The 16,739-nt window shown below is 31.6% G+C and overlaps 1 protein-coding gene across 1 annotated transcript; it reads right to left on the bottom strand.

Annotated features, from left to right (window-relative positions):
- Nucleotides 1–2,969: 2,969 nt before the first annotated feature.
- Nucleotides 2,970–3,851, bottom strand: LOC107870648. Its single transcript, XM_016717264.2, has one exon. It carries the CDS (start codon nucleotides 3,849–3,851, stop codon nucleotides 2,970–2,972), a length of 882 nt encoding a protein of 293 aa, XP_016572750.2.
- Nucleotides 3,852–16,739: the final 12,888 nt, after the last annotated feature.

The raw sequence follows: 16,739 nt of genomic DNA, 5'->3' as shown, positions 1-16,739 counted from the left end.
ATTATCTCAGCATGATTTGAAGAAGTAGCAACAATAGACTTCTTTGTAGATCACCATGATATTGTTGTACCTCCATATGTAAACACATAACCTATTTGAAATCTTGTTGTATGTGGATTAGATAAATAACCTGCAGCTGCATGACTAACAAGATCTAAACTATCTTTGTTAGTATAAAATAGACTCATATCAATAGGCTCCTTTAGATATTGCAATATATGCTTACCTCTATTTCAATGTCTATATGAAAGAGAAGAACTGTACCTGACTAGAAAATTAACAGAATGGGTTATATGAAGCCTTGCGTTGTTAGCAAGTTACATAGGTGTACCAATAGCATTGAGATATAGTACTTCAGGACCAAGAATTTCTTCACCCTCTTTTGGAGGTCGGAATGCATCTTTACTCACTTCAAGTGAGACAATCATTAGAGTATGAATGTGCTTTGTCCGTATAAAACTATTTCAAGACATTTTCAGTATAGGCAAATTGGTGGATGAAGATCCCGTCTGCTAAATGTTTAATTTGCAGTCCAAGACAGTTTTGTCTTTTCAAGATCTTTTATTTCAAATTCTTTCTTAAGATATTCAATTGCCTTTTGGATCTCTTCTGGAGTTCCAATAAGATTTATGTCATCCACATAAACAGCGAGTATAACAAACTCCGATGTCGTTTTCTTAATAAAAATATAAGGACAAATGACATCATTTATGTAACCCCCATTTATCAAGTACTCACTAAGGAGATTATACCGTATACGTCCTGATTATTTTAGATTGTTATAATGATCTTTGTAATCTAATTGAATATAATTTTCGAGGCTTTGAACTATATGCTTCAGGCATCTTTAATCCTTCTGAAATTTTTATGTAAATTTCATTATCAAGTGAGTCATTCAATATTAAATTTATGACATCTTCTAGTGACAGGACTCCAGGCCAAATAAACCTTATGCTTACCAAGAAACATATTCCATTTGATAATTATTTCTACGTCAGCATGCTTAAATAAACGTAGAATTCAGATCCTCATAATACTATACAATATTGCGCACTATTGTACTAAAGATATCGTTGACGAAGTTTCATTTGTATCGATTCATATTACGACATAACTTATTGAGATCTCATCACATTCTTATTTTCAGGTACCTGAACCTCTTCTGGAGGTTTCACAAAATGTTATGTCATTGCTCTTCAATAGCATATTGCCTCTTTATTATAACCGTTTGCACTATTTTCTTTTCAAGAATTATGTTATTTGGAACCGATTGATCTACCATGCTTCATGCATGCTATAGACTCTGTCCTTCAGGGACAAACAGTAGGAGCATCTGCAGCTAAATATGAAATCAATTTTGGGCCAGCAAATGCTTCTGGCATTTGACTTGAATTATCTTTTAAATGAGGATCGTACGAATGATAATTCTCAACATATTTCTTAGCTGCTTATTATCTCCCCCTTATGTTAGGAAAACTAACATATACTCTAATCTACTTTGGAGAATTCATCTTTTTGAATCATGGTATATCTATTAATTACATACCGTACATCAAAAGCTATTAGATGGAAAATATATGGTTCCTAATCCTGAACCAATTGAGAGGACAGAATTGATCATAATTTATTGGTCTAATGCACACAAGTGCTATTGCATGCAATATATATTTCAGATCAATATTTTTTTATCTTTGTTCTCATAAGCAATGGTTCAGCTATTTATATGAGGCATTCAATGCTAAACCAACTTGAATATAACCAGCATTATCAAGATCAATTGTTTTGACTACATTATTAGAAAAGTATGCTCTTGACTCAATTTAATTGAGAAGACAACTTTATGAATGTCAAACTGCAGGTTAACAATAAACGTACATGTGACCATCTTATGGATGCATCATATCAAACGACGGGTGAATGGGCCCTTATTCACCTTTTACATTTTTTAGAATTCAGGAAATTTAGTCCCAACATTAGCTAGTTCAATTAACTTATCATGAGAACAAGTAATAGTTCTTGAAGAATCTTTTAGTTCTTCATTATATGTTTAAAACTCAATATTCTCATCTTCAGGATGACAAAATCATTCACGCAATAAATAAAACTAGTAAACTCCAAATTTATCATGGCATGAGTTATTTACTAGAGTAAAAGGTCTACTACTTCGAGAGTAGTTTACAAGATTTTGCTATTGCACAATCTTACTACTTCGGGAGTAAATATCAAATTTACGATTTTACAAGTAAATATCAGATTCACTACTTCTAGAGTAAATTTCAAAGTTCTAATATTTCAGGAGTAGATTTAAGATAACTTACTACTTCGGAAGTAAATTTCAAAATAATTCATTCTACTTCTTCTGAATGTGATTTTCATAGTCAAGTGCACATTTATATACCTTACTAAATATCACATTCACCTCAGAAAATGAATCTGTAATTATAACATTTATCAAAAATTCTCATTCCTTGAGAATGAAAGATAATTAACAATTTATCAAAAATTTTCATTCTTCGAGAATGAAATATAATTATTACAATGTGCCTTAAGCATATCAAACGATCATACCTTAGGATTTCTTTCAATATTTTGCTACTTTAGGAGTAAATCGAGGTATACATGTAACTGTAGAGAATTTTCTCTATCATATCTTTAATTTCAGATTTACTACTTCAGGAGTATTCATATATTCTTCAAGATGAAAAAATAAATAATATAAACATTATAATATTACTAGCACATAACGTATTACACAAACTTTATCAATTTATAAGATTAGTGAGATACTATTAACAAAAATGTAAACTAATAAAATAGGAAAGTAAAACAATCAGACTATTTCATATTCATCATCTACAGGATGATTAACATATCCTTCGGGGATAGTGAAGAAATCTGAGGCATCTACATTCATGGGCTTAATATTATCTTCAGAGATAAAGTTTGCCTCAACGTCATTATCTGTTTTCTTAAGGGGCCTGATAGAGCTTCACCAGATGCTTTGGCGTACGACAGATACGCGACCAGTGTCCCTTTGCTCCACATCGAGAACATCTATTTTCAGTGTTCGTCCTTGGCGCTGCTTCAGAAGCTTCACCATTCTTTTTGCACTGATGATGTTGAGGGTCATTGTTTATTGCAAGGCGATCACCCTGATTAAAATATCTATCTCTTCCACGACAATGATCACGACCACGACCACGACTGGGGTCAAGACTTCTTTCACGCCTAGTTTGGTGAAAATGTGCAACATTCACTTTAGGGAATAGAGCAGTACTATGAGGTCCATTTTCATGATTTCTCATTAAAAGCTCATTATATTGTTCAGCTACAAGAAAATGAGCAATCAATTCAGAATACTTTTTAAATTCCATTTCTCGATACTGCTGCTGTAGGAGCATACTCGAGGTAGGAAAAGTAGAGAATGTTTTCTCTAATATGTCGTGATCAGTTATATTTTCTCCGCAAAAATTCAACTGCAATTTAATTCTAAACAACGCAGAATTATAATTAGTTATATTTTTAAAGTCTTGTAACCTCAAATAAGTCCACTCATAATGTGCCTGTGAAAGGATGACCATCTTCAGGTGGTTGTATCTTTCTTTTAAATTATTCCACAATATAAGCGGATCCTTAATTGTGAGATATTCCATTTTCAGACCTTCGTCAAGATGATGACGGAGAAATATCATGGCTTTAGCCCTGTCTTGATTTGATGCCTGATTTTTGTTTTTGATGGTGTCTGTCAGACCCATCGCATTCAAATGTATTTTGGCATCCAGTGCCCAGAATATGTAAGTTTTGCCCGATATATCTAGAGCAACAAATTCACTTTTGGATATATTTAACATTATTTAAGAAAAATAAATATTAATCTTTATTACCCGTATTTGCTCAGAATAATAGAGATTCATATAAATAATGTGTTATAAAATTATTTACAAAACAAAGTATAATATAATAGAAATAATAAGTAGTGTGCAAAATTGAGAGTGCGAATTATAGTTGTATATTACTTTCATACCTTTTCAAGAATAACAATAAGCCTATATATATAGCCAATAATGAAGTGGTAAAGTTTATCCACTTAAAAGGGGTGGGAAATTAGTTGGCAATAAGTCAACTTAAGAGTATGCCGCATGGCATTTGCTTTGCAACATGACATTCATTTTTCACAACATAATCAATTAGTCTCATTATAAGTAATGTCAAAAGTGGCTGCTTGACTATAAATAGTGGCATTATACTGTTCAATGCTGTGTAAGCTTGTTGAGAATTATGTCCAGTTAGGTGAAAACTTTGACTAGAGGACAACTTGTCTTTAATTAAAACAATAATCCCTTATTTAAATGACTTCTACAAAAATTTACTAATATTTAACTTTAGCTTTTCCAGTTGTCCTTTTCACTATGATAGTGCTTATGCCCAAATTAAAGATTATATGCATGTCATGCTTTAAACTGATCATGGCACATACCATACAGATTTATTTTGGCTTAGGAGAGTTCTCCAAACATTTGTTCCTTGCACTATATTATATCAAGGTCATAATAGTGGGTCACGTAAAGTATGTTATGTCTTATTACGTGGATGATTGATTATCAAAATAAAAAAAAATACTCATTTTATTTGAAAATTTTAAAATTATAGCGAAAGTTGAAGTTGTGTTTGATTATATTTTTGTAAAAATATTTTGATTATGAAAGTATTTTTTATAAACATGATTTATACCATTCAATTTTTAAAATTAGCAAAATCCAGGAGCTTAACTAATTTAGCTCAAATATATAATCAAATTTATTTTAAAGAGTAATGCAGCTAAACCTACCTATAGTGATAATGTTTGTCCAAAAAATTCATGACTACTATAGAGACGTGTAGTAATACATGCGTAGTGACATTTGATGTTTAGATCTCATTTAGTTGTTACAATTAAAAGTCTAAAAAGTTTATTTATTTATATTTTCTATGTTACAGACGAAAATAAAGTACTTGTTAAATTTAAGTTTCAATTGATTTTCATATTTCATTATTAAAAGGACTGATACATTACCAAAAGAATTTATATAACTAGATATGTCGTACCAGAAAAGAATTAAAATTTAAGGAACATATGAATTTAAAATTAATAGAAAGTTTAAATATTTCAAGCTTGATATAAGAATTTTATAATTGTAGGCTTTCGTAAATTTTAATCTCTTAGTTAATTACAATATATCACTTAGATTAACGAAGATTTTTGTCCAAACTTTCAACAAAAGGGTATTTAATCGCTTTCCCTTGAATGTTAAGAGCTAATTAACAATTGACTCTTCGATCTTGTTCGAAATAATAGTAGGTTGAGACTCTTCATCAACACTTTCGTCATTATCTTCTGCATATACTATCTCTTAATATTAAATAAGAATCGAATATGTTGTTATAAGAGAGGTAATTTTATAAAAATTGTACCACTATAATAAACAATATAACTGTTATATATAGAAAATCATTATAGAGAAGTGAGATATAACATGAAAAATTTATTTAGGAGAAAATCATATCATTATAGTAAAAAACCATTATAACGATGAACCGTTATAGAGAGGTTTAATTATATCTCAAAACAGATAATCGCATAATATAATGTCATATGTTAAATTTCTTATAAGAGCTTCTACATACTTTTACAAACAAAAAAAATCACACTTGAAATTGTTGAAATTGAAGTTGTGTTCGTTATAATTTTTGCAAATAATATTTGATTGTTTGAATGTACTTTAAATTTTATAAAAGAGCATAAAATATGATTTAAATATGTAATATAATTTAAAGGAAGTTATTTTTTAATAATAAAAAGTTAACGTAAATTTGAAAAAAGAAAAATATAGTGAAAGTGAAAAAAATGAAAAGAAAGTCCTGAGTGTAGTTTAAATCTTAAATTGTATTTCAAATATTCATGACAAAATATTGATTTTGTAAATTAAGTAAATTAATAAAAAATTCTCATAACCTAACAAATACTATATTACTTCACCATTTCCCTCCTTTCATTTCTAATATTTGTTTAAAGTACTATATGCACCCTTATTATGTGGAAGCTTGCCACGAGATCTAGTAAAAGCATATATATTGGTTATTCTCCTTGATCCCCCGGTCATCAATCCGCTCTTGTGATGGACACTGCATGCCCTTTCCTTAGGGGCTTGACAATTATAAAGTTTCGTCTGGTGTAAACATCAGTTATGATGAGATTAATTATGTTGAAATCAGTTATATTGGTATTATTTTTTATGGAATGTTTAGCTTGTTGTATTAAAAATATTATGTGTTGCATAATTTTTAAGAATAAGTTGTTTGTTTATAAAAATACCTTCCATTTTATTTAATTTAGCCTTTTATATAGAGATGTGTAAAATGAGTCTTTTAAGTTATTTTATTTATTTTATATCTTTTGTCCTGAAATAAGTTATTTCAGAATTGTTATTCCAGCCAGAGGTAGGGTTGTTGGGTTCAATATGTATGAAAAGTGTGAATGGGAAATGAAGGAAAAATAGTGGAGAGAAAGAGAAACACCAAAATGGAAAGTGTATACTTTTAAGGGAAAGTTCACTAATTCTCCCACATTGGTGGGAGAAGGGAACTTTGAAGTGTTTATAATAAGAAGCACTTACTCCACATGGATAGTGAGGCAAGAACAAGGTGGTGCCTCGCGCTGTCGTCGTCGCTCGCTCGGGCTCGGACTCAGGCTTCGGTGGGAAAAACGCAATAAATTTAATCATGAAATGGTATGTCTCCATAACCTCAGGTACATTAAGGAAAATTATAGATTATTTATAATCTTGGGTTGAAGGTGTTAAGGAACTTCATAAGTGTTATAGTCTTAGATTTGAACTTGTGTTGAATTTATTGTTGCGTGTATATACAGATTCATGTACTCAAAAACATTTTAAATAATAATCTTAAGGAATAACACACTTTTGGAATCTGTATAGCTTATGGTGTGAAGTCTTTTAATGATTATCTAAATTTGGCAGATTTGACCAAATAGTTTAATCTATAAGATTGAACATTTAGAAATTGCCTATGTGAGGTCGAAGTGGAAGCCGCTTCAAGGAGAATGTTAGTAAAGGTCTATTTTCTAAACTCTCATGAAATCGGAACGTGTTCATGGCTAAAAAGAACAAAACCATGAGAACCATAAATGGTAAAAGGCTGGTTGTATGACATATGTTGTCTAGGTATACATTAAAGATCAAAGGTTCAAAGATATCAAATCTACCGATTGACCGAGTGCATCCGATGCATGTTCACTACGAAAAATTCAAAGGAAAACTCACTTATCCAGATGCAATTAGTCTTTGCTTGATGATCACATACTTGTCCGTAAAATTTTACAAAAAAGTAGCCATTCCCCATTTATGTGGGGGATTGTTAGGTTCAATATGTATGAAAAGTGAGAATGAAAAATGGAAGAAAAATAGTAGAGAGAAAGAGAGACACCAAAATAAAAAGTGTATTCTTTTAAGGGAAAGTTCACTAATTCTCCCACATTGGTGGGAGAAGGGAACTTTGAAGTGTTTATAATAATAAGCACTTACTCCATATGTATAGTGAGGCAAGAACAAGGTGGTGCCTCGCACAGTCGTCGTTGTCGCTCGCTCGGCTCGACTTCGGCTTCGGCTTTGGATTCAGATTCGGATTTGGATTTGACAAATGATCGATTGATGAGATTTATTTTTTTGGACAAATTTTATTTGACAGAAATTTAATTCAAAAATACCAAAGGGGAAACGCAATAAATTTTTCTGTGTTTTTGATCCTCCATTTATACTGCTTCAAAATGTAGTGCAGAAGCAAATTGATGCTTCAGAAGGGATGCAACTCTTCAACGAAATGACACACTGATTCATGAAATGGTATGCCTGTTCGAAAAAGACGCATTCTTTGGATGAACAGACATGATTTTCAAGAAAGGTTACACCTTTTAAGTGAACCATTGCCACCTTTCAGAAGAGGCACCTGATGGCTATAAAGACATGCTTTCATCCACAGGTTTTGGTAGGAAAATTTTCTGAAATACAAACTCTTCTTGTCTTAAAAAACATTATGTGTGATCAATCAAATCGTTGAGTGAGTTCGTTGAACCAATAATTTGAGGTACCACTGTTGTTTGGATTGAAGGTCATTTTATCCTGAGAGGAAGATTCCATAACCTCGGGTACAGTGAGCGGAATTATTCCTTAAGGACACTCCGTGAAGTCGAGGGACTTTGCCTTAAAATTTTGTTTCATCTCATTTCTCATAGTTAACATACTTCTTGGATAGATTATTTTATTTATAATCTTGTGTTGAAGGTGTTAAGGAACTTCATAAGTATTCTAGTCTTAGACTTGAACTTGTGTTGAAGTTATTGTTGCATGTATATATAGATTCTTGTACCAAAAATGTTTTAAATAACAACGGTTAACTCATCCTGATTTTGAGTAATTTATCCCAAAATAATTTTGTAATCAAGAAATTAAAGAGTACTAAAAAGTTATTCTAGTATTATCTCCTCTTATCCACCACAGAAAATGTGTCTAAACTGTTGAACAAGATGATGGGTTAACTGACACACAATTATACATGAAAAGGTGAAATATAAAAAAGAATAACTTAAGAATTTAATGCGGTTTATAACAACAACAACATAAAAAGCTTTCTCTCGATGGATTCTATCTCTCGATGCAAGTTAGTTTAGCCTGCACCTACCATGGAAAATAGGGCACGAGATCCATCAGGGAAGACTCTAATAAAGAAGGAAGCTCAAAACCAATGTTGTACTACTCCGCGAGGCAACCAAAGCAGAGGTTTTGCTCCAATTTATTTGAAAACCAATGGAATAATAACTTCGGAGAAAGATACAGTTGTGACAATGTCTTCGAAGGGGAAAGCTACGATGGTGAGATCATCAAATGTCACCCAGAAGGATGGCTTGAAGAATGTTGAAAGTAGCCAGACACAGGAACTTCGGCAAAATTGGAAAGGAATACCATCAGCTGTTCAAGATAATGCAAGTGCATCTCCCAGCTCTAGTCGTTTAACATAGGATGAGGAAGTTTATACGATTGAGATATACAAAGAGTAGAGAGGTTTAATTTGGGATTCATTCGACATTGGAAAAATTGTGAATGTTGGATTCAAACTTGAGTATGTGGCTCATACAACTTTCGGTGCAACCTTGAATATTGAAATTGAGCTTGAAGATATCAGCTCGGAGGTTGAGTATTGGAGGAACTCTGTAGTGTGTTAAGTTATAGGTTCTCATCCCCCCTAGAAGTGATTAATGGATATATTTAATGAATCTGCGCAAAGCATGGAATTAACCAAATTGAGATGTTGAAAAATAGAGTCTCATTGGTAAGGTTTGACGCTGCAGTTAGGAATTTATCATTTTGATAGTAAGCCCTTTATTATGCAGGCATGAAACACAAAAATAAACTTCTCGAAAGAGGAGCTGCATACAATGCACATATGGATTAATGTAACACCCCACATTTTCGGGCTAAAATTCAAACCGTCGTTCCTATGTATGCAGATCTAAACCTAATGATTCTATGTCAATATAAGTATGATGATCAATTATATAGTATGGGAACATATTTGGGGATTAATTGAGATAATAAAAATCTCCTAATTCCAAAGTAGAGTTGAGAACTTTTCTACCAATTGAGTTTTAGTAGATGTTCCAACTTGGGTCAACTACCAATGACTATTACTTCTAGAATATAATGAGTTAGGTGGCCTACTATATATCAAATGAAATATCTTCGAGTGTTGTTTCCAATGCATCTGGTTTCACATTAATCCAATATCGGAATAGAAAGTTATACTCATTTTACTTTGAAGTGTCTGTCTGTCAACATGGTGACGACTTGAGTGATAAGCTGTCAACTAAGTGATGTGCTATCAACCTAGTCGTCAGCCATCACCAGAAAATAAAATAAATCATTTAGATAAGGTTATGACAAAGTTGATAAGCCATCAACTAGGTGACAAGCTATCAACTAAGTCATCAACTTTAACTAGAAAGTGTCCAAGCCCAGCTAAAGGTTGATGACTAAGTTGATAAGCCATCAACTAGTTGACAAACTATCAACTAAGTCATCAACTGAAAATTTCTACAATTTTTATTCAGTTTCTTTAGGAGTATGTTGGTCTTTTCCTCACCTCAAACCCTACCTCCACGACTTAAAACGTAGTTTAAACACTATTTGCCCATTAGATGTCTGTTTCTCATCTCTCCTTCTCTTCTCCACTCTCAAGAGAGAAAGAAGTTAGGGTTTCTTTCAAAACTCATACTTTCAAGGCATAGATTCAAGATGTGTCAAATTTCGTTTATCAAAAAATATATGTAGGACTATCCAAACTCTCATGGGCCTAAGTTTAATGTTTTAACAAGCTTTAAAGTGCATACATATGTATATGTAATGTATTTTAAAATTATTTAAAAAGCATGCATTATGAACTCATTTTTGATGAAATCATGTATTTAATACATTTTTTTTTTCAAGAAATTGAGTTATAGTAATATATACATATGTTATGAGTTTCGAAAAGTGATTTAAGAGTATAATTTACAAAATTCTCCCTCTCGTGATGAAATTTATTGTCTTAACATGTTATGAGTTGTTCAAATGGATGATTTAAAAGCTTAAGTCTAAATGCTTTACTATCACTTATGAATTTTTGGAACGACCCATTTCATCGTTACTAAATTATTCATAATAAATTAATGAAAATTCTTATTTTTTATTCCTCAATATTAACTTGTATCTAAAATAGTCAATATTTTATTTATTAGGTCACCTCAAACTTTCCAGCGAAATTTTAGCCTTTGGATGTGTCTAGATAGACTCAATTTCGATGAATTTAATTATTCATGAGTGATAATATCAATACTTTAGTTGAAAGTTATTAGGTATGAATTAAGGTCATACAATATCCCAACACAAAATTAAGTATAAAACTTCCTTTCTGATACGGTTTCGATATGGTTTTCTATTAGAGCCAACTTCAAACGATCATATCTCATATAATATAAGAAGTTAGGGGTCCCATTACCTATCAAATCAAATATATCTGAGTCCTCTTTTCAATGCAATAAACCATTCCTCAATCCGAATTCGAAGAAAAAAGTTAAGACTGTTTTACTGAGCAATATCTGGGCTGAAGCGGGATTTCACTGTAATGAAAATTCTGATGGTATTTAAATCAGCTTTATCTATATTTTAAGTCCAAAACCCCCAAATTGCATTCCTCAACCCTACAGAGGTGATTTCCCAAGGCTTAAGGTGAAATTCCTTCGTTGAGGTAAGTTTTTTCATTATTTTCTTCGTCTTTTGATCCTTTAACATCTTAGAATCCTTAGAAAGACCTTTAATGGTGGAATTCTTTTGGAAAATACTCATGGGTATTTTTAATATGACCTAGAGCTGATTCTAAACTATAAATTAAAGATTCCTAACATGAATTTCATAGACTAGATTATGAATTTCGATGGTTAGGAACCTTGAATTCCGTAAAGATGAGACCTTTAGCATAAAAACTCCATTAATGGAGATGAGTTAAGATTGAAAGAGCTAATTAATGGTTAACTGACATTGGGGAATGATATAGACCTTGAATTAAGGGTAGAATTAGTGAGTTTGAATCTCCAAGATATTTGTTTGAAGAGGAAATATTTAATTACTCTTATTATTGCTTGATTTTTAGATGATTGGTTATTCCAAGGCATGAAGGAAAGGAAAAAGCATCTTTGTTGCAGCTTGTTTCTTCCAAAAGCTTGGCGTCCAGGTAGGCTAGGTTTAATAAGTAAAAGATTGTGTTATTTTATATTTTCATAATTTAGAATTGATGAGAGAAAGCATGTCTAGGCCTGCGGGCATGGAGTTGAGGTGGACAAAGACACGAGTCCTTAACTTTAATCTCAAAAACTATATTATTGATTGATTATGTAACATTTATGATATTTTGTTTTATGTGCCTGAAAGGATATTGTTATAAACGTAGTATATGAACATGATGTTTTTTTTAGTTATTCTAGTGATGAACCTAGTTGAGTTGTAATGGTATTAGGTTGTATGTATTGTGCAATAATATTATGAGGAGAATTATGCTAAGATCGAATATTAATGAGCATAGTAATATCTAAGAAATAGATGACTTGAATTAGTGTGATGATTGTAGTATGTGGAAAGAGGTAGAGGATAATGATACGCGTAAATGTGTTAGTTATAGGTGGTGATGTTAGAACTCAAATGACAGTATTTAAGAAGATAATGATATTTTTAATAATTAATGAGTAATTAAGGCTCCAATAGTGAATTGTATGCGTAAGAATTAATTGTGATTTATTTTATGATATTCTTGTTTTGATATTGATAAAAATACTATATCTATTGGATGCCCATGAGAGGCTAAATTGGTGATAATGGTGGTTTATTAGTTTTACCTATGAGAGGCTTGTTTGATAATGATAACTCTTTAAAGTAATGCTATGAATACTTCTTGATTGGTATTTGGACATTCTTGAAATTGTTGATGTTTGGATTGTTGATGCATGTATAAATGATTATTGAAAATTTATTTGATGGAATTGTCTTATGACTTTAAGTGTACTTGTAAACTTGGTACATTGTGTTGTATGCTGTGAGGTTGTGTAAATTTGATATTGATAATACTCATTTATGTTGGATCGGGTACCACGCCGGTACGGATATGTATATGTTGGATCGAATACCACGCTGTTACGGATATATGTATTTTGGATCGGGTACCATACCGGTACGGATATGTATATGTTGGATCGGGTATCACGTCGGTACGAATATATATATGTTGGATCGGGTACCATGCCGGTACGGATGTGTATATGTTGGATCGGGTACCACGCCGGTACGGATGTGTATATTTTGGATCGGGTACCACGTCGATGCAGATATGTATATGTTGGATCGAGTTCCACGCCAGTATGGATATGTATATATTGGATCGGGTACCACGCTGGTATGAATATGTATATATTAGATCGGGTACCACGCCGATACGGATATGTATATGTTGAATCGGGTACCACACCGGAATGGTACATGAACATAGATTGTTCCCTGCAGGTCTTGACTATTTGGGCAAAAATAAGTCCCATAGCATGTGTGCACATATTTGTGTTGAGTCTGTGGATGTTTATAGTATGATTGATACTTTTGATGGTTATGTGGCTTGTTTGTGAGCACTGTTTGATTTGTTATTGTTGTATTATTGATTCATTGTGTATTTGATTGTGTGATATGTATTTAAAAAAGTGGAACTTTGTACTTACTTATATGTTGGTTGACTTGCTTTATTTATATGTGTTTTAATCGTAACTTACCAAAATGGCTAGTTATCATTCTTTAATATTATAATAAACCATTTGATTGTTAGCCCGAGAGTTTAGTGTGGGTTGTCTATGATTATGAGTTTGTTCCTGTGAATATGAGTAATGAAAAAGATAATGTGAATAAAGAGGAATAGCGATGTAAGATAAGGTTAATAAAGAGGAATAGTGATATATTAGCGTTGGATTGTGGTTGATGGTGTGAACTAATGAGGCAAGAGTATAGTAGTAGCGAATCTAATATTGATGGAGTTGGAAGAGTAGTTGGATGTTGTAACTTATATAGGTAAAGTAATAATATTATTATAACCTTAGTTGAATTATATTCCATTAAAGATGTCATGATTTATATTTGATGATTATATGAACTAAAACGGTCGGCCGATGATGTCTACCAGTATGTGTGGTTGTACTGACCCTACTCTTCTACATTCCTTCTTGGAATGAAGACTGGATGCAGGTTAGTTGCAGTTACTAGATGGATGACGATATTCAGCACTAACTTCTGCAACTTCTTCCTGGCAGATGTTAGAGTCTTTGTATTATTTATTTCATTGTTAGTCTATATTTTAATAGGTAACTCTTGTACATGTCTGGAATAATGAAGGACAATTATATGAAATTTTTGAAAAATTTTACTTATTAATATTTAATTTATGTTATTATATTTAATCCAGTATCTATATATTATTAATAACAAAGGATGCAGTCCTCTTATTCACCTAAATGTCATCATTTAATTCGTCCACGTGTTATCCTTTCAAATATCTGTTTTGTTACTATTTTTTATTATTTTCAAATAATTAATTTTGAAATAATAACTAAAAAGATGAAAAATATGTAAAAGGTTACATTTAATTCGTCCACATGTCATCCTTTAATATATCCATTGTTGTTACTATATTTTTAAAAAAAAATTATTTTTAAATAATTAAGTTTGAAATAATAACTAAAAAGATGAAAAATGTGTAGAAGTTTAACAACTTCTATAAAGTACCAACAAAAAACTGTAAATTCAATTTCAGTTAAACTATAACAATCTAAAGATTCAAAAATATTAACTAATTTATATAGTGTACTCTTTTTATTCCAGCACTAACATAGCAAGTATAAAAAATAATTTATAGAGTTAACTCTTTTAATTCAATAAGTTACCAAGGTAAATTATAACTTTTTTATCAACATCTTATTTATCCATTTATCCATTGCACAACGGCATCCTATGTATTTCACAACTGCCATTAATGTTATCGTCAATTGTTAAATGCCCTTATTTTTCTTCTCCTTCATCTATAAATTCAATTCATCTTCTATTGTAACCAGTGATTCCTTCGTACACCACTACAACTCTTACAGCCCTTATCGCATTCTACATAAACCTTCAAATGTTAATGTAACCAATGATTTCTTTTTAAACGACTGCAATACTTTTAATCCTTACCACAATCTGCATATACCTACATACATAAAATATTAATGTTATCACTGATTCCTTCATAAAATACTTCAATTCATTTAATCCTTACAACAATCTACATATACTTTCATTCCCTATCAAAAATGTTAAAACTTCATCAACGACATAACAATCACTAAAATGCAGTGGAAGTTAAAGATCTTGGTTGTTCGGCTATGGAAAGTGAAAGATCGCTTTAATCCTGACTTTGTTTACACAATTGAAATGGTACTTCAGGATAAAAAGGTATTAAATTTTTTTTATGATTGTTCATATTTCTTATACTCAGATTGTTTCCATTGTTTATAAACCTATTCTACAGTTTAATAATATGTCATTCTGTTTGTTGCTACTACTTTAAGATGTATTTGTTTTCACTATTCTCGGGGTGATAGGATACATGCTTCTAATGCAGTTTAGTCCTTAAACAATTCAAATTAGAAATCAAAGAGCATGGATTATATTTTAGTCAGACAGTCAAGTTTCAGCCGAAGAAAAGAAATTCAAAGTAATTGTACATTCAATTTACTTTTACATATTTATAAATATATGTTTAATCATCTGGTACATATGAACAACGGTAGGATGATTTTGTGCACAGAAGAAAAATAGAAGCTAAATGGTGCAAATTATATTAAACTATGCTCAAAGAAAAATGATATTTGAATGAAATGTCGTCTTACCTAGTATGGTTGTATAATCCACGACCCATTAGCTTCATTTTTATTGTGTATCCCTTCTTGAACAATTCAACTTGTGTAAATGCAGAACAAAAGTGTATGTGAAGGAAGCTTTTAACAGGTATTTATGTATGTGAACTCTCTCAAAGGCATGAGGTAGACTTAGACATTACCACAAATTATGTGGTATAGCAAGCAATAGGAAGGAAGAAACATGTGAAAACTAAAGATTTGGTAAGTACCTGCAATTTTCAAGGTTCGTCCATTTCTTTGGTAGCATACATTTGAGACTTTCAGGTTTAGCAATGACAATGTACACTCCCTTATTCACAACTTCAATTTGAGGCTTCATATCAACTCCATCAATATACATCAAAGGCCTCAGTGTATTGCAAGCTCTCAAGATGGACATACAATCAAATCAATTGGTTCTTCACCTGGAGCAATAGGCATCATAACCTCTTCCTACAAAGCCACCATGATAAGTGGCAAAATAAAATTGAGGTCTTTGCATAGCCTATAAAATCTGTAACTATCATATCACAGTCTAACAAGTAAATGACTTAGTAGGAACGATGGTAAAACTATATAGACATTCTACACATAAGAAAGTATTTTTTTTACTATCCATTTTAAATAACTGTCTAAGTGGCTTTCCTTCTGCACGTATTCACTTGGCTAATTGTTATCTTTTACTGGTCTATTCTATCTGGAAAACATAGTCATGCCTACATTACTCTATGCCTAAACAAGTTCTGACATCTTCCCTGATTTGAAAAGAGAAGATGAATTAGAAATTGCTTTTAAAAAAGCATAAAGAACTAAGAATACAGATAATGCACATAACATAAGCAATCAAGATGTGGTGGAGAATATTGACCTAATTGACTTAAAATTTGTAACACGGGGAGAATACTGTTATGCAATAACTGTTGAGTGTTTATAATTGTTAGCACAAGAAAAAAGAAGCAAAAAAGGAACCATTTCAAGAAACCAATTAGCATCCGCATTTTATAATTTCTAAATACATAGTTTGTATATAAATGGAGTATAATCACTGCTTACATAGAAGCGACATACTTACCACATAACATAGAAGCGACATACTTACCACATATCTTCTGGCCCTACTGGATCTTACCCCGTATGTAAAATGCCTATAATAGCAGCCTTTATTAGATTGCTATAAGGAGAAATGAGGAAA

The sequence above is a fragment of the Capsicum annuum genome, chromosome 1 (assembly GCF_002878395.1).
Source record: "Capsicum annuum cultivar UCD-10X-F1 chromosome 1, UCD10Xv1.1, whole genome shotgun sequence".
NCBI lineage: Eukaryota > Viridiplantae > Streptophyta > Magnoliopsida > Solanales > Solanaceae > Capsicum > Capsicum annuum.
This window is presented reverse-complemented; position numbering and strand designations above follow the sequence as displayed.